The following is a 19,876-nucleotide window of genomic DNA, read 5'->3' on the forward strand; positions in this document are numbered from 1 at the left end:
TTGCCTTTTCCGAACACTGTATATAAATGGAGTCATACAAAATACAGCCTTTGTATTTCGTTTTAAAAATAACTTTCAGATTTGCCCTCGGGTGTTACGTGTTGGCTTTGATTGTAGAAGTCACAGACATATTACCTGGATTCGACTGAAATAGAGGAGGGGTGCCTGGGTGGCTCAGTCTGTTAAGCTCAGGTCATGATCCCACAATTTCGTGAGTTCCAGCCTTGTGTCAGGCTCTGTGCTGACAGTGCGGAGCCTGTTTGGGATTCTCCCCCTCTCCCTCTCTGCCCTTGCCCCCCACCCTGAGCTCTCTCTGTCTCTCTCAACATAAATAAACTTAAAAAAAAAAAAGACTTTTAAAAGGGGAAATAGTATATACGCAAAATATTTTAAAAATAGAATCTGTCCAAAGAGTATACAATGAAAAGTGCGTTCCCTTCCAGCCTAGACCCCGAGGCTTCTAGAAGTAAGCGTCATTACAAGCGCTTTATGTATTCCTCAGAAACAATTTTTGTATCTAATGGTGCGTATGCATGTCTCTGTTAAACACAAATTGAAATTTATTCTATACACTTTTCGGTGATTGATTCTTCAAAACTTTATTCTGAGAGAATTTCTGACTTATAAAAAGGTTGCAGAAATAATGCAAAGAATTTCTGTATATTCTTCACCCAGATTTCCCAAATGTTAACGTTTCATATTTGCTTTATCATCCTCTCAATTTCCTGTGTGTGTGTGTGTGTGTGTGTGTGTGTATATATTTTTTTTTTTTTTAATTTTTTTTTTTTCCAACGTTTATTTATTTTTGGGACAGAGAGAGACAGAGCATGAACGGGGGAGGGGCAGAGAGAGAGGGAGACACAGAATCGGAAACAGGCTCCAGGCTCTGAGCCATCAGCCCAGAGCCTGACGCGGGGCTCGAACTCACGGACCGCGAGATCGTGACCTGGCTGAAGTCGGACGCTTAACCGACTGCGCCACCCAGGCGCCCCTATTTTTTTTTTTTTTTAATGCTTGTGTTACATACCCAAGCCACTTCACACTTAAATACTTCTGTGTGTATTTCTTAAGGTCAAGGACATTCTCTTCTACAATCACGGTATAGTTACCAAAATCAGGCAATTAATGTTATCTAATCTAGAGACCTTTTTCAAACTACACCAATTATCCCACTGATATCCTTCACAGCACAAGGAAAAATGTTTTTTTCTTCTGTAAGTTGTTTTTTCTCTCTTAAAATCTATATTTTACAGGTCATTCTAAGTCAGAAATGATAGATTTACTTCATTATTTCTCATGGCTGCACACAGCTTTTTAAAGGTAGTAAATAAAAATTCTAGAGGTCATCTATTTCCCATATGTCTTTTGTAATGGAGAATATACCTCTTTTAGACCCAGTAAATAAGCTTTTTCAAACTCAAAATGTAATATCTACTGAATTTTTATTCTCTCTTGGCTTGATTTCTAATGTCTTAGTGAAATATCCTTTTTGAACCACTGGTCTTTTCACAAATGATCACAGTGCCTAAGGGGTTGCTTTTTTAGGCCTGGCCTTTGTCCATTTGTCATCAGGATATCTCCTGCATCCTCTAGCAAGGTAAAGCAAGGAGACAACACAGCTTCATGATGTGACTAAGATTTGGGCTCTGGAGTCAGAACTACAGTCAAATCCTAGGTTTGTACTTCATTAGCTGTATGACCTGAGCTACTGTCTGATAAATGGAGATAATATTTACCCCAGGGTTTGTTGTAAAGATTAAATGAACTAAAATACACAAAGTGCTTAGCATTGTACCTGGTTCTTAATAAATACCAATTAGATGAACACTTTTTTCAACAGCTTTCCCCATCTCCAAGAGTCTATGCTAACAATTGTGTTAATTTGCATTTACACCACATACATTCCAGAAAATAAGACAAGGGCTTTTTTTTTTTTTTCCCACTCTAAAATTGCCTCCCATAAAAAAGAGGGAATATCTTTTGTAAAAAGTCTCTCATGATTTTTTTTTAGTTACTTTATTCTGAAAAACAGAACATTGTTTGGGAAAGGTACAACTCGAAATGACTTCAGTCAGTGCCAGTTGTAAATGCCGGTAGAAGTTATGTGATGAAATCATTTGAAACGTCAATAAAAGAAGAAAAGAAAGAAAAGGAAAGAAAAGAGAAAGACATCTGACACAGAGTAAATAGATAAGTGTAGCTAAAGCACAGGGCCCAGGAGAAGCATTACAGCAAGGAGGGTTAAGAAATGAGGAAGCAGTCAGGGAACGACCTCATGCAGGAATTTGAACTTCTCAGGGGGAAGTGTCTGCTCTGGCCACAGCATCTGAATATTGGTATCCGAGCTTTAAAACTAAGAGCGTAAATACTCTTATAGGTATAAAAGAATAGAAAACTTTATTACTTGTTTTCACCCTTAATTTATTACTTTTTTTAAATCCAAGTTAGTTGGATTAATGATTGTAATAATGGTTTCAGGACTAGATTGATCACTAGTATGTAGTGATTGATCACTTACATAGAACACCCAGTGCTCATCCCAACTGGTGCCCTCTTTAATGCCCCATCACCCATTTAGCCCATCCCCCCACCCAACACCCCATCAGCAACCCTCAGTCTGTTCTCTGTATTTAAGAGTCTCTTATGGTTTGCCTCGCTTTCTGTTTTTATCTTTTTTCTTCCCTTCCCCTCTGTTCATCTGTTGTGTTTCTTAAATTCCACATATGAGTGAAATCATAGGGTATTTGTCTTTCTCTGACTGACGTATTTTGCTTACCATAATACCCTCTAGTTCCATCCACGTTGTTGCAAGTGGTAAGATTTCATTCTTGAATAGAAAACTTTAAATCTCTCCGACGGCCTTATAATCACTTTTGGGGCGGCGGCGGGGGTAACCTCTTGAGAGCTCCTGTCATTATGAGACGTGCTCTCTCAACCAGGTTGAGATTCTTGGTTGACTTCAGATTTTCAGATTAAGAAATGTCTTGCCAAAGCAGGAGTCCCAGTCCAGGTTTAAAGATCTTTTTGCTTTTTCATATGAACTTCACCATCATCCTGCTAGGGCAGCAAAATAGATATTGAACGATACGGGCATGTGTGAATCAAGTGAGGTGCCTGGGACTGATAGGAGGGTTTATGTTGCTATCAAGGCTGCTGGGAGAAGGCAAGTTTTGTGGATTTTCATGTATTTGAGAGGTCTTAGCTCCACTGCCCAAGGAGGCGGTGGTGTACTGGTAAGGCCTGTAGGACTCCCTAGAGGACAGAGCAATTTAATAGAGAGGTCAACCGAGCCCCAGGCTAACCTGGCTCACCATCCGTATTTTTCAGTAACCATGGACGCAAACATGTTGAGAAGTGACGTCTTCATTGACTTTTTAAAACTCGTACAGCTGGTAAGCATGGTCTTCTTTACTAAGGTCATTATTTTGCTACAGAACATGTCTCTTGGTTACCATGTGTGTATTTCCAGCCTGCAGCTCCACATTGGGTAAAATACACTCATCTGGAGGACATTGGGGAATGGTTCTTGTTTTGTTCTTTTGGCGGTTTAGATTCTGGATGGAAAATGAGTGGGTCGCTTGACTTTTGAACTCATTTTAATTCAGCAGATACCTTTTTATCCTGTAGCCTAAGCATTGTACCTCTCAAAACGGGCCATGGAGAAGAGAACCTTTTATCATGAAGGGCCCCCGTGACAATTCTGGGACCCTGCCTCTGTGGCTGGGATCAGGTGTGCCACAGTGAAGACATCAACGCAGCATATCCTCTGCTCTTAACTTTGTTGTGAATGGATCACAGAGAAAATTCAGTCTGAACAGAATGACATATAGTAACTCCATTTCCTTTGTTGGCCTAAAGAACCACTGGCCACTTGCCCTGTAGAGGCTGGAAGTTTGCCAAGTAGGTTTGGTTAGCACACCCCTCGTTCTAGTCGTACATGTGGGAACATTTTTGTGCCTGCAAGTATGTTCTTGACTGAATGGAAATCTTTGAGAAGAATGAAGTCATAATGATAATATGATATTACCGAACTAGATCCCTAGCTAGGGGAGGAGTGATACTTTGATTGGAATTGGGAAAAAAAAAAAACCAAAAGGGAGCAAATTTCATTTACTCGGTAGGTCAACCATGTTGGTATAGTAACTGGTCCGTTCAACCCAAGAAATGATCTGGGCGTCTCCCATTGTGTCACCGTGTAGATTTTCACATATTTTTGATGGCTTAAAACACATGCACTTTCTTTTTCTTTGAAAAGTTTGTTGTTGAGGTGGTGATGGTGGTAAAATTCGAACGGTACAAAAGAGTTCATGATCCCACCACAGACCCCCCAGTACCCCTCTTCAGAGACAACTGTTTACAGGTTGTTTTTTTTTTTTAATTTTTTTAATGTTTATTTATTTTTGAAGGAAAGAGAGACAGAGCATGAGCAGGGGAGAGGCAGAGAGAGAGAGAGGGAGACCCAGAATCTGAAGCAGGCTCCAGGCTCCGAGCTGTCAGCACAGAGCCCGATGTGGAGCTTGAACTCATGAACTGTGAGATCATGACCTGAGCCCAAGTCAGTCTCTTAACCAACTGAGCCACCCAGGAGCCCCTGTTTACAGTTTAATATACGTTCTTTCTACGCATTTTTGTGCACATACAAGCAGTCATATGTATGCGTAACCTTTTTGTTTTATAAATAAGCATGTATTCTACACACTTACTGAATTTTTTTTTTTTTATTCTACATCTTGCAAATCATTCCTTGTCAGTACACAGAGGTACATTTGGCCTCACTTCTGCCCTCTTTTTTGTGTACGTTATGGTTTTTGCTTCCAGTGCCTTTTAAAAACTGTCATGGACTGTCAGTGTTGTGGAGCTTTGTTTTGAGTGTCTTTTTTTCTGATGATGTGCAAGATTTTTACCCCATTTTAGTTCTGTTAGTATTTTACCATGCCTTGCTTCTTCTGATGAGATTTGCACTTGTCTAATGGCTTTATTTTTCTCTTCTGTTTCTTCCACCAACTTTGCAGGTTGCTTTTATATCCTTTTGTTGTCTTTTCTCTTTTTCTGAGGCTTTCATCCGTTCTCTGAGTTAGAGAAGGTGTATTTTTATTAATGCATCTATCCTTGTCATCTCCTCAGTGGCATTGTTTTGGGGATATATTTTTTACTCTTAGTTGGTTCCGATCCCTCCCTCCTTTGCCGCGGGAGTTTTGCCCAGGTCCCTCGCTATTTCTTCTCAGGCAATCAGTCAGCTTTAGAAGGGGCTGTGCTTTGTGAGTCAGCTGACACAGTGTTCAGGGAGGAGCTCCGGCTGAGTCTTTTGACTCTGTCTGTTGTACTTCTGGATCTTACCTCTTGTTTCTGAGCACTTTCTCTAATGTTCCGCCTGAGGGCTCGAGCAGTGTGTCTAGCCGTGAAGCCATAACCACACTTCCACATATTGTGATCTAGCATTTTAAACCCTCTTGTTGACCAAGTAGCCTCAGGACTGGCTTAGTGGTTAAGAGCACAGGCTCAGGAGTGAGATGGCTCAGGGTTGTTGTTGTTGTTGTTGTTGTTGTTGTTTATGTTTTTATTTATTTTTGAGAGAGAGCAGGGAAGGGGCAGACAGAGAGGGAAACACAGAATCCGAAGCAGGCTCCAGATTCTGAGCTGTCAGCACAGAACCCAACACAGGGTTCAAACTCATGAACTGTGAGATCATGACCTGAGCTGAAGTCGGACGCTCAACTGACTGAGCCACCCAGGCGCCCCTTAAATATCTCTTAAAGCACTTAAATATCATGTGGCAACCTTAACGCTTATGAAGTATTTGCTGCCATTAACAATGTCTTTTTTTCTCTTCCCAACCATGCTGAGAGATTGCTTTCTGCAAAGATGATGTGTCTGCACATTTTTTTTTTTTTTTTTGGTGTCCCTTTCCACTAGGTAGGGTCAAATGGGGCCCGGAGTTGTATTCCCAGATGCACTAGTCTCTGGTGATTAACTGCTTTAAGATAGCTTCTGTGTGATTCGAGTCCTCTGGCCCCTTCCTACCTCTGCTTGTCTCCTCCCAGACCAGGTCTGACTTTCACTGCACTTGGCGGCCCCTTTGAAAACCCAGTAAGCAGTTCAGGCTCGGGACAATTTTCAACGTCTTCGAGGATGATTTTCCTTCTGGTTGTTTTCTGTTTGTCTCCAAAAGGAGGGTAAAACAGAGGTCACTCTGCTGCTAAAGATGTTTATAAAGGAGGTTAAAGATTTTGACAAAGATATTAAGGTTTTTTTTAAAAAAAAAATTTGATATTTATGCATTTATTTTTGAGAGGTGGGGAGGGAGGGGCAGAGACAGAGGGAGAGAGAGAGAATCCCAAGCAGGCTCCGTGCTGTCAGTGCAGAGCCCTGTGTGGGGCTCGATCTCACCAACCGTGAGACCATGACCCGAGCTGAAATCAAGGGTCAGACACAGACACTTAGCCGACTGAGCCACCCAGGTGCCCCAAGAAACTAAATTTAAATCAGGCAGGTGGTTCTATGCTCCTTGTGCCCCTGTCCTGCTTTATGCTGTCCCTTTTATTGTTCAGACGTTGAACAAATATGGAGTGCATGCCCGCTACGAGCCAACACCGCTCGAGAGGTGGGGGAGACACCAGCGAATGGCACCCAGTCCAGCTCACGGAGTTTACCGTCTTGTTGGGGAGACAGAAAGGCCACTGGGCATGTCGCTAAATGTAATGAGTACTGTGATATAGGACCACACACTGTGCTACAGGACCCCGCGGCATGATACAGGGCCATGCTCCAGAAGAGAGTGGGGGCTGTGTTGAGATTTCTACCTTCTTAGCCCTGGTGCAGCATCTGTGGGCCCTGCCGGTGGCTTTGTGCCCGCTTACCCCACTGTGAAGGACAAATAGCATTCTCTATGCGTGACCGTGTGAGAAAAGGGCCGGAAGGCCCTGCCATAGGACGCGTGCGTGTCCGGGAGATCTTCCAAAGATAGTGATATGTAAGCTGGCATTGGAAGATTTCTGGGGTGGGCAGGAAGATGAGATTATACTTTAGCTTTTTCTTCCCATTAGCGACCAAAACAACACATAGTATCTGTCGGCCTGCAAGACTCAGGATGGATATTAGCAAAAGGGAAGCGGTAGCCAGTTAGTATTGGGGGTGAGTCTACTCCAACGTCCAGTAGACCCTTCCCTGACCGCCTTTCAGGGCCAGAGCGATTTATTGGTGGCGAACAGATGCCATCAGAGCGGGAGAGAATCAGCCCACTAAGCTTGCAGCAAGATCGCTACTGGAGGGCGGGTGGGAGCTGGGAGAACTGGAATGAGCAGCGGTGATATGTGGATGTGCCAAACTGAAAGAGCCCAAGGAGCAGGGATTAGGCAGTTTGCCCGCCTCAATATTACACAGACCCCACCTGCATATTTTCACTGCTCCTGAAAGTGCTTGGCCTGCAGTTGCCAAGTGGTTATTGCTGGGCAATCGCATGCGCCTGGGCCTGGCTCTCCGGGATGCGGCAGGTACAAGAGCATCTTCCTGTCTCTGGGCAAGGACACACGACATTCGAACCATGAACGCATGCAACCCTTCCTGGCGCCCTTCTCAGGAGAGCCTTTATCAAGGATGATCAGATGCAGGCTGGAAAAACAACAGGGATTTCCCTCTACAGGATGATTTAATCTGGGCAAGACCTGGTGCTTAATGCACACTGTCTCATTTATCCTCTACAACTTGCTGAAGGAGGTGCTGTTAGTATCTCTTTTTCAGGTTAGCTAACTTGGCCAAGGGCACATATCTCAGAAGTGAAGGAGCTGGGATCTGAACCCAGGGAAGCTGGATCCAGAGCCCCTGCTCTATTGGTGTTATGAGAAATTTCTAGAGTGGTGGTAGCCTACCCAGCCCTGCCCCTAACCATGTCCCTCTTGTTTTGTGTGTCTGGACTCCCCTGACTTACTCCGTTTTCTGTTTTTGCCCTGTGGTCGCCTTGGAGATCAAGGCAATTTTGAAAAGGCAAAATTGAAGTCTTTAGACTAAAGACATTTTTATGTTCCTGATTCTTAAACTGCAGTGTTCTATGGCCTTGTGTGAACAACATGTGTGAGAAAAAGAAGACAGAGAAGGTATCTGGAGTAGCGTTGTGTGCCTTGGAAGTTAGGGGCAACTTAGCAAGTTTAGATCACTCTGGCTTTGTTCGGGGGGACCGGGGAAGTGACTCTTCCCCCATTTCCTCTTAAGAATGTTTCCCTTACAGTGCAACGATTATAGCCCATTATTAAGTGTGATGGGAAGTAAGAGCTTGGCAATCCCAATGTGGATTTTCTTGGGTAAGAAACCTCAGGAATAAGGACCATGGCTACCATTCTTCTGCCTCCGAGCAGAATACCAATAAAACACACTGATGGATCTTCTTGGAAAAATTCAAAACATTCACAAGTTGTTAAATTCAATTTGAAAAGAATTAGAAAGGGTTTTGAAGGGTGTTGAGGGAGCCCATGGTATTAGAGGATTGCGACGTTTCTTTTTTTTTTTTAATTTTTAAAAAAATTTTTTTTTCAACGTTTTTTATTTATTTTTGGGACAGAGAGAGACAGAGCATGAACGGGGGAGGGGCAGAGAGAGAGGGAGACACAGAATCGGAAACAGGCTCCAGGCTCCGAGCCATCAGCCCAGAGCCTGACGCGGGGCTCGAACTCCCGGATCGTGAGATCGTGACCTGGCTGAAGCCGGACGCTTAACCGACTGCGCCACCCAGGCGCCCCATCGACGTTTCTTAAAGACAAGTGCATTTGATTTTGCAGCATGAACTGTGTATTTTGATTCCTGATCCACCCTAGAGCAAGATGACAGCCTAGGTAAGGTTTTATTTTTTACATCCCAAATCCACGAAGTTGGCCTTTCCCCCTCTGATTGTGTTTTTGTGTTGCTCTTACATTTTATTAATTATATATGTTCTGGCAAAATTCAAATACCACAAAGAGAGCCAAATTCCTCTTGGTCACCACTCCGGATCTAAAACGTGTCACCTGTTGTGCACTTGCTTGTATCTCATAATATGAAGGTTTCTTACTGCCATTATTTCTCCTCTTTGCCATATTGTCATAACATGTCCATTTTTCTTTAATCAAAGCAAAATGTGCTTGTGGTTTCCAAAGTAAAATGGCACTAAAACAGAATAGAAGAACATAAGCTTCTCCTGCTCTTCAGAAGCGGTGACTTTCAAATCTTTTAGTTTTTTCTTCAGGTATTTAAAAACCTGGGGGTTAATGAGATACATCTCTAACTTTCTCTTGTTCTTCAACTTGTAGATATAATCTGCTGACTGTGATGGAGGGTGAGGATTGCCGCTTTCTTTTTTTTTTTTTTTAATTTTTTTTTTTTAATGCTTATTCATTTTTGAGACAGAGAGAGACAGAGCATGAATGGGGGAGGGTCAGAGAGAGGGAGACACAGAATCCAAAACAGGCTCCAGGCTCCGAGCCGTCAGCACAGAGCCCGATGCGGGGCTCGAACCCACGGACCGCGAGATCGTGACCTGAGCCAAAGTCGGCCACTCAACCGACTGAGCCACCCAGGCGCCCCAGGATTGCCGCTTTCTTATATCACCTTCTTCCATTTCCTTCACCCCAATTTTGTTAAGAAACTCTTTAAAAAAATTAAATTCTTAGCATTTTGATCCCTAAAACATGTACAGATTTCTTACTACTGAACAAGTAATGTTCATGATTACTTTTGCTTTCTTGAAAACTCTTATTTTTCCAGGAGTTAAAATGGCATCATGTAAAAGAAAAAAAAAATACTTAGTTTTCTTTAAACATATGACTCTTTCAAAGCCCATGAAAGTGCTGAAAAGAGATATTTCTCCCATGGGAATTCCCCCCCCCCACCTTTTTCTTTCTTGGTGGTGATCCACCCAGAGTCTCTGTGTTTCTGTTTAAGATGACAGGGACATGGGGTGCCTGGGCAGTGGCCCAGTCAGTTGAATGTCCAACTCTTGATTTCAGTTCAGGTCATGATCCCACAGTTGTGGGATAGAGGCCAAGTTGGGCTCTGTGCTGAGTGTGGAGCCTGCTTAAGAGTCTTTCTCTCTTTCCCTCTGCTCCTCTCCCCCACTCACAAGCTCTCTCTCTCTAAAATAAATAGATGAGAAAAAAAAAAAAAGATCAAAGAGACTTGAGTAGGTTTGCCTGCTAGTGGGGAGTAACCACTAGAGAAGGAGTTTGAAAATGGGAGTGGGTGGGGTTGGCCTCAATAATGAATGGCACCAAGTACTAAAGGAAGGAGGACCCAACACAGACTGGGCTTGAGCGGAGGAAGGACACCTCTCACACTGAATGTGAGGCAAGGAGAGACACTGGGCATGACTACAGGCACAGTCCAAGGTGTGTGATTATAAGTAGAGTGAGTCCCCTCTTGATGTTTCTTCTATGACTTGTAGAAGGTGAGGTCAATCGGTGGGAATGAGGAAGGAGGTAAATGTGGTTAGAGTCTTGGGGAAAGTGGAGAAGTTGAAGGAGAGTGTGAATCAGAACCCTGTTGGCTGAGGCAACTGGTAGAACATATTGGAGAAAAGGAGGGAGATTGTGGGCCAGTGGCCACCAGTGTGTCTGATTCTAACCAATGGCAAAGTGTTGGGTGGTCCTTGAACCAAAACGTAATAAAATACCTAGGAATAAACTTAACTAAGGAGGTGAAAGACCTGTGCTCTGAAAACTATAAAACACTGGTTGGTGAAAGATACTAAAGACGTCATAAACAAATACAAGGATATTCCGTGCTCATGTACTGGAAGAAAATAAATTGTTAAAATATCCATACTATCTGAAGCAATCTATAGATTTAATGTAATCCCTATCAAAATACCAATGACGTTTTTGTGTATTTTGTGTATATGTATATTTTTATGGTTTCAGGTCTCATATTTAGGTCCTTAATCCATTTTGAGTTTATTTTTGTGTGTGGTCCAACTTCATTCTTTTACATGTAGCTTTCCAGTTTTCCCAAAACCATTTGTTAAAGAGACTTTTTTCCATTGCATATTCTTGCCTCTTTTGTTAAAGATTATTGACCATATAATTGTGGTTTTATTTTCTGGGCTCTTTAGTGCATTCCTTTGATCTATGTGTCTGTTTTGGGGCCAATATTGTACTGTTTTGATTACTACAACTTTATAGTATATCTTGAAATCTGGAATAGTGATATCTCCAGCTTTGTTCTTCTTTCTCCGGATAGCTTTGGCTATTTGGGGTCTTTTGTGGTTCCATAGAAATTTTAGGATTTTGGAGGCACCTGGGTGGCTCAGTCTGTTAAGCGTCCAACTTCGGCTCAGGTCATGATCTCACAGCTCATGAGTTTGAGCCCCGTGTTGGACTCAGTGCTGACAGCTCAGAGCCTGGATGGAGCCCTGCTTTGGATTCTGGTTCTCCCTCTCCCTCTGCCCCTCCCCTGCTCGTGCTCTGTCTCTCAAAAATAAATAAACATTTAAAAATTTTTGAAAAAAAAAGAAATTTTAGGATTTTTGTTCTAGTTCTGTGAAAAATGCTGTCGGTATTTTGATAGGGGTTACATTAAATCAGTATATTGCTTTAGGTAGTATGGACATTTTAACAGTATTTGTTCTTTCAATACATGAGCATGTAATATCTTTCCATTTGTGTCATCTTCAACTTCTTTCATCAGTGTTTTATAGTTTTCAGAATATAGGTCTTTCACCTCCTTGGTTAAATTTATTCCTTGGTATTTTGTTATTTTTTTGGTGCAATTGTAAATGGAACTGCTTTCTTCATTTCTCTTTCAGCTACTTCATTATTAGCGTATAGAAATAGAGTGGATTTCTGTATATTGATCTCGTATCCTGTGACCTTGATGAAAATTTGTCAGTTTTGGTAGTTTTTTCATGGAGTCTTTTAGGTTTCCTCTGTTTAGCAATGTGCCATCTACAAATAGTCAAAGTTTTACTTCTTCCTTACCAATTTGGATGCCTTTTATTCCTTCCGCTTGTGTGATTGCTGTAACTAGGACTTCCAGTACTATGTTAAACAATAGTGTACATCCTTGTTTTGTTTCTGATCTTAGAGGAAAAGCTCTCAGTTTTTCACCATTGAGTATGATGTTTGCTATGGGTTTTTCTTATATGGTCTTTATTATGTTGAGGTGTGTTTCCTCTAAACCTACTTTGTTGAGAGTTTTTATCATGCATGGATGTTGTACTTTGTCAAATGCCTTTTATGCACCTGTTGAAACGATCATTTTTTTAATCCTCTTATTGATGTAATGTGTCACATTGGATGATTTGCTAATATTGAACCACCCTTGCGTCCCAGGAATAAATTCCACTTGACTGTGATGAATGATTTTTTTTTAATGTATTGTTGAATTTGGTTTGCTAATATTTTGTTGAGGATTTTTTGCCTATGTGTTCGTCAGGGATATTGTTTTCTTTTTTAGTGGAGTCTTTATCTGGTTTTAGTATCAGGGTAATGCTGGCCTCATTGAATGAAGTTGGAAGCTTTCCTTCCTCTTCTATTTTTTGGATTAGTTTGAGAAGAATAGGTATTAACTCTTCTTTACCTATTTGGCAGAATTTGTCTATGAAGTCATCTGGCCCTGGATTTTTGGTTTGGGGGAGGCCCTTTTTTTGTTTGTTGGTTTGTTTACTGATTCAGTTTCATTAATGGTAATCAGTCTGTTCAAATTTTCTTTCTTCCTGATTCAGTTTTGGGAAGTTATATGTTTCTAGCAATTTATCTATTTCTTCTAGGTTGTCAAATTTGTTGGCATATGATTTTTCCTACTATTCTCTTATAATTCTTTGTATTTCTGTGATGTTGGTTATTTTTCCTATTTCATTTCTGATTTTGAGTCTGTCTTCTCTCTCTGAGTCTGGCTAAAGATTTATCAATTTTATTGATCTTTGAAAGAACCAGCTTCTGGTTTCATTGATCTTTTCTATCTTTTTTTTTTTTTTAAGTTTCCATTTCATTTATTTCTGCTGTAAACTTTATTACTTCCTTTCTTCCACTGCTTTTGGGTTTTGGGTTTTGTTCTTCTTTTTCTAGATCCTTTAGGTGTAATGGTTAGGTTGTTTATTGAGATTTTCCTTGTTTCTTGAGGGAGACCTGTATGGCTATAAACTTTCCTCTTAGAACAGCTTTTTCTGTATCCCAAAGATTTTGGACTATTGAATTTTCATTTTCATTTGTCTCCATGTATTTTTTTGTTTTCATCTTTGATTTCCTGGTTGAACCACTCATTGTTTAGTAGCATGTTATTTAGTCTCCATGTATTTGTATTCTTTTCAGATTTTTTCTTGTGGTTGGTTTCTAGTTTGACAGGATTGTGGTTGGAAAAGATGCATGGTATGACTTTGCTCATCTTGAATTTGTTGGGACCTCTTTTGTGGCCTGACATGTCACCTATTCTAGAGAATGTTCCATGTGCACTTGAAAACAATGTGTATTCTGCTGTTTTAGGATGGAATATTCTGAATATATCTACTAGATCCATTGGATCCAATGTGTCATTCAAAGGCACTGTTTCCTTATTGATTTTCTGTTTACGTAATCCTATCGATTCATGTAAATAGGGTATGAAAGTCCTCTACTATTATTGTATTACTATCAATTACTTCCTTTATGTTTGTTATTAGCTACTTTATGTATTTGGGTGTTTTCATGTTGGGGGCATAAGTATTTACACTTGTTATATCTTCTTGTTGTTCTCTTTATGATTACGTAGTGTCCTTCTTTGTCTCTTGTTACAGTCTTTGTTTTAATTTGTTTTGTCTCGTATAAGTATTGTTACCCCAGCTTTCTTTTCACTTCCATTTGCATGATAATGTATCTCTGTCCCTTCATTTTCTTTTTTTTTTTTAATTTTTTTTTAACGTTTATTTATTTTTGAGACAGAGAGAGACAGAGCATGAACGGGGGAGGGTCAGAGAGAGGGAGACACAGAATCCGAAACAGGCTCCAGGCTCTGAGCCATCAGCACAGAGCCCAACGCGGGGCTCGAACTCACGGACCGCGAGATCATGACCCGAGCCGAAGTCGGCTGCCCAACCGACTGAGCCACCCAGGCACCCCTGTCCCTTCATTTTCAATCTGTATGTGTCTTTAGGTCTGAAATGAGTCTCTTATAGGCAGCATAGATGGGTCTTGTTTTTTTTTATCCATTCTATCATTCTGAGTCTTTTGATTGGAGCATTTAATCCATTTACATTCAAAGTCATTATTGATAGCTATATACTGACTGCTATTTTGTTACTTGTGTTATGGTTGTTTTTGTAGTTCTTCTCTGTTCTTTCTTCTCTTAGTTTCTCCTAGTTTACTGACCTTCTTTAGTGATATACTTGGCCTCCTTTTCCTTTATTTTTTGCCTATTACTAGCTTTTAAATTGTGGTTACCATTATGTTCCTATATAACATCTTACACATGTAGCAGTCTATGTTAAATTAATGGTTGTTTAAGTTTGAACCCATTCTAAAAGCACTAAATTGTTACTCCTCTGTCTCCCACATTTTAGGTATATGGTGTCATATTTCACATGCTTTTAGTTTGTGAATCCATTGACTTATTTTTATAAATATAGTTAATTTTACTGCTTTTGTGCTTCCTAGTTTTATCATTGCTGCTTGTGGTCTTCTGTTTCCACTCAAAGAGTCCCCTTTAACATTTCTTTTCAGGCTGGTTTAATGGTCATGAATTCCTTTAACTTTTGCTTGTCTGAAAAACTCTCTCTTCTTCTATTCTAAATGATAGCCTTGCTAGATAGAGTATTCTTGGTTGCAGATTTTTCCATTTCAGCACTAATAATACATTATGCCACTCCCTTCTGGCCTGTAAAGTTTCTGCTGAAAAATCAGCTGATAGCCTTATGGGGTTTCCCTTTTATGTAACTATCTTCTCTTCTCTGGCTGCCTTTAAAATTCTCTCTTTATCACTACTTTTTAATTTTAATTACTACATGTCTTGGTGTGGACCTCCTTGGGTTGATTTTTGTTGGGGGCTCTCTGTGCCTCCGCATCCAGATGTCTGTTTCCTTCCCCATACTCGGGAAGTTTTCAGCTATTATTTCTTCAAATAATTTTTGTGCCCCTTTTTACTCTCTCCTCCTTCTGGGATCCCTATAATGCAAATGTTATTATGCTTGATGGTATGCTGAGTTCCCTTAATCTATTTTCATTTTTTATTATATTTTCTCTCTTTCCTGTTCAGCTTGATTGCTTTCCATTACTCTGTCCTCCAGGTCACTGATCCATTCTTTTGCTTCCTCTAGTCTACTGTTTATTTCCTCTAGAGTATTTTTAATTTCAGTTATTGAGTTGGTTCTTTTGTACATTTTCTCGCTCTTTGTCAAGGGTCTTACTGTGGTCCTCCATGCTTTTCTCAAGTCCATTGAGTATTGTTAGGACCATTACTTTAAATGGTCCTACCATTTTACTTGTAATACATTTTACTTGTAATGCTTGTAATACTTTACCTGTCCTACCAGGCATTTTACTTACCTCTATTTCTTTTAGCTCTCTGGATGTGATTTTGTCCTTGTCTGTTTCATTCGGGACATTTCCCTCTGTCTCTTCATTGTGTGAACTCTCGGGGCCTGTTTCCGTGTGTTCAGAAAGTCAACTATGTCTGCTCTCGAAAGTAGTGGCATTACGAAGAAGAGGGCCTGTAGTGCTCTGCAGTGCAATGTTCCCTGTTCAGCTGAACCTTGTGCGTCAGGGATATCTCTTGTGTGTTATGTGCACCCTACTGTTGTGGCCGAGCCACGTTAGCCTTCAGTACGGTTGTCTGTAATGGCTCTCTTTGCCTGTTGTGGGCAGGGTTTGATCTCTGTGTTGTTACAGGGCCAGTCTGGGGTCGCCTTGGGCTTCAGTTGGCGCAGGCCAAGCACTTGCCAGAGCTGTGGTGGCACGAGACTGCAGAGCATTCTCCCTGCGATTGTCCCCTGAGAGCTTTCATTGGTGGGCAGGATCTGCAGTCAGGGCCCGTTGTCTGCCACCATAGTGCTGCTGGGACTGCAGTGCAACTTGGGGGGGGGGGGCTCAAATTGAGATGGTGCTGACCCTTGTCAGGGGTGGTTGCACACTGCCATGCTTGGTGTGCCGCTTGGAATGGACTACTGAGAGTGTGCTGGAAAGTGTGAGTCTACAGGAGAACACGGGGACGGGGTGCACAGTGCTAGAAAGGTTTGTGCTGGTCTGTTTCAGGAGGAGGTCAGGGTGGAGGGGGCAGGTCTGCAGGAGAATGTGGAGAGGCACGCTGCTAGTAAGCTAGGTGGAGAGTATTTGTGCTGCGCTTATTCCTGCAGGTGTCCGTGTATCTTGGCTGGGGGAAAGGGAAGGGAAATGGTTCCTGCCAGCCTCTTTGTTTCTTGGACAAGTCTCCCAAAGACCCCTGCCCCTCCAGCACAAGCATGAAGATTAACAAACACATCTCTGTCCCGTACACCCAGGTGTTTTTCAAACGCTGCTTCTGTGCTGTATCTCAGCAGGGCAGTATATTATGCTGTTTCTTTAAGGGCCAGGATTTAGTTTCCATCATCCTCTGGCTCCCCCAGAGCCAAGCCCGCTGATTTGTAAAGTTTCAAGTGTTAAAAGCCCCACGAGTGATAAGAACTCATGAAGTTAGGCCCCTATGGTTTTCAAAGCCAAATATTATGGGGATTCATCTTCCCAGTGTGCTGACAGCACAGAGCCCGACGTGGGGCTTGATCTCACAAACCGTGAGATCATGACCTGAGCCAAAATCAAGAGTCAGACGCTTAGTTGACTGAGCCACCTAGGCGTCCCAAAACCTTTGTAATTTCTTGAGTGTTGGGGGTAATCAGAGTGCCTTACACAAAGCTTCCAATATTATAAGCCTCTCGAATCTCTGGAAAGATCACTGTGTCTTGTTGCATGCTAATGAGAAGACTGGTGGCTGGGGGCTCCTAGGTCGCTTCAAGATAGGGATTGGTGGAAAGCATAGTTACAGGGTTGGGATTTCCAGCCCCACCCCCTGGTCTACAGGGGAGAAGCACAGGGAAATTGAGTTAATAATCACACGTGATAAAACCTATGTGATAAAGTCTCCATAAAAGTCCCTAAACTGTGGGGTTTAGAGAGCTTTGGAGCTGGTGAACATGCTCGGTGCGCCTGGAAAGGGCATGGAAGCTCTATGCTCCTTTCCACATACCTTGCCCTAGGCACCTCCTCCATTTGGCTGGTTGTGGGTCGTTTCCTTTCTAATAAGTGGGCAATAGTAGGTAAAAGGAGCTTTCCTGTGTTCTGTGAGCCGTTCTAGAAAACTACAAATCCTGAGGAGGGTGTTGTGGGCACTCCTGATTTCTAGCCAGTTGGCCAGAAGTGTGGGAGGCCTGGATTTGCGACTGCCACCTGAAACTGGGGAGAGGAAGTCTTGCGGCACAGAGCCCTTAACCTGTGGGGTCTGTCCTAACTCCAGATAGTGTCAGAAGCGGTGTGAGTAGAGAGAAATTGTGTTTTTCCCTGGAGTGTCCTGCGGGCAGTGTAAGGCCAGTGTGGGTCGTATAGTGGTGAGCCTAGCCGCCCTCTGTGAACAACGTAAGGACGTTGGAGCCTTTTACGCGAGGGAAGGACATTTTTAGATTTGCATTTTAAAATATCTCTCTGGCTCCATGTGGCAAGTGCTTTGTAGTAGGGTAAGAATGGAAGCAAGGAGGCCATCACAGGAGCCGAGGGAGAAGAGGTGTGTTGGGTCTAAGGGGCTGGCAGCGGAGAAGAAAAGTAGATAGAGTCAAGAGATTGTGTAAGATGTAAAATTGACACAACTCAGACGTTCCTTGCTTCGATGTGAATGTTAAAATATCTTCCTGAGTATTTTCTTGAATCCTTTATATCTTATCTATTGGCACTGCTTTTAATCAAAGGTACGTAACTTCCTCCTCGTTTCTTCTGACAATAACAGAACAACACAGCTGCCATTTGAGTGTTTGCAGCGAGTGCCATTCCAACTTCCACATGTTGCTTCCTTGAATCTTGACCGCAGCCCTGCAAGGTGGGCACTATTACCGTCCTTATTTTAGAGCAGAAGGAGTGAGGAATACCGGGGGCAAATAGCCTCTCCAGGTTTACATAAGGTCACATGGGGCAGGTGTAGCAGCTGGGCTTGGAACCCATTTCTTCACATGCTCCAGCCAAGTCCCTTGGTACCTGTGAGCAGATTACTGCGGCCAACTCTGAGTGTCCCCTACCCTCCAGTCTCTCTTCCTGCCCATTTTCACCACACTCCCAGACAAAATCTTTCTATCACTCCGTTTCCATCCTTCTGCTTTCTTCTGCCTTTTTTTTTTTTAAAGGTTTATTTATTTTTGAGAGAGAGAGAACACAAGCAGCGGATGGGTGGGGGGGGGGTGGGGGTGGGGGTACAGAGGATCTGAAGTAGGCTCTGTGCTGACAGCAGCGAGCCCGATGTGGGGCTCAAACTCATGAACTGCGGGATCACGACCTGAGCCGAAGTTGGACGCTCAACCGACTTAGCCACCCAGGTGCCCCCTTCCTTTTGCCTTTAAAAAAAATTTTTTTTTAACGTTTATTTATTTTTGAGACAGAGAGAGACAGAGCATGAACGGGGGAGGGTCAGAGAGAGAGGGAGACACAGAATCGGAAGCAGGCTCCAGGCTCTGAGCCATCAGCCCAGAGCCCAACGCGGGGCTCGAACTCACGGACGGCGAGATTGTGACCTGAGCTGAAGTCGGCCGCTTAACCGACTGAGCCACCCAGGCGCCCCTGCCTTTTTAATAAAATCCTCAAGTGTCTGACTTCAGGGCCATCTATAATCTGACCTGCTCTCCCAATCCAATCTTTCTCACTTTTGTGGAGGAATTTAATAAAGGTATGCATTTATTTCATTTTAGCTGTCTATGTAATTTAGCTGTCTTACCAGTCTGCAGTTTGGTCTGAGTTGGGAGTTGCACTGTGGTAATAAAAATTAATGCTAGGCTTTCCTTTAGAATCTTACCAAAAAGCAATAAAATTCTTTTCATTCATTTTGTGAGTGTTTTTCCCTTGAGGTAAGGGATGTTTGTGATTATAGGCCCCAGAACACAAGAACCAACATCTAAGCAAAGGTATTCCTAGAAAGGGACTATTTGCAGCAATTATTCTGGGGGAGCCCATTACCCCTGACTACCTGTATCTCAGCTAAATATGGAGTCTTGGGGACCCTGCTGTGTTTCATCATCAATCAGTTATCATGACTACAGGGGAACTAGGGAGATCTTCCAAAGGTCCCCTGGAAAGCAGAGGTGACGGAAGTGTGGCCTGAGGTTGTGTGGGAGCTCAGGGCCTGTGCTATGGTGCAGGGAAACCAGGGGTTCTGACATTTTGTAGAAGAACTTGGAGTGATTCTCAAAGGATGCCGGGAAGCGGACGGTCCTGGCACCAGACTCTTGGAGGAAAAACCTGGTAAGAGGATCCGCGTTTGCTGATTCAGAGCCCAGTTCTGACAGGGAGGAGCCACAGGACTGTTTGAAAAGTGACAAATTCCTGTCACACAGACAGAAACCTATTGCATGCGGAGGGAGGCAGCATACCATGGTACCTCATGCTGGTGTAGAGGGTGGCGACATGGTAGTCATGTAACTTATCCAAATGTGGACACTTTGAGAGTCAAAAAAGTGCTAGAGTTATTCCATTTATATCGGACATTATAAAATGCAGGGCGGCTTCATAGAAATTCCTGGAACTATGAGAAATCTGCGTCCTCTTTGTGTACACATGGAAAGAGAACAGGCCCTCTGCTGTCCCTTCTCAAAAGGGCAGTAGTTCCATCACGAGGGACACAACCTCGTCCAGCTCTAATCACTGCCCCTTCTGCGCATCCCATCACACTGGAGGTGAGGGTCTCAGCACAGGCATTCAGGGGACGCCATAGCAGTGCTGGATGG

General features: G+C 42.6%; 1 protein-coding gene across 2 annotated transcripts in view; it reads left to right on the forward strand.

Annotated features, from left to right (window-relative positions):
- The window catches only part of SNX31 (sorting nexin 31), a 71,942-nt gene that overhangs the window by 11,046 nt on the left and 41,020 nt on the right, over positions 1–19,876 (forward strand). For both annotated transcript variants that reach the window (XM_030303789.1, XM_030303790.1), the window contains exon 4: positions 3,328–3,392. In XM_030303789.1, the coding sequence (XP_030159649.1) occupies positions 3,328–3,392 (65 nt within the window). The remainder of the gene's footprint in view (positions 1–3,327; positions 3,393–19,876) is intronic.

Source organism: Lynx canadensis, chromosome F2 (genome assembly GCF_007474595.2).
Source record: "Lynx canadensis isolate LIC74 chromosome F2, mLynCan4.pri.v2, whole genome shotgun sequence".
NCBI lineage: Eukaryota > Metazoa > Chordata > Mammalia > Carnivora > Felidae > Lynx > Lynx canadensis.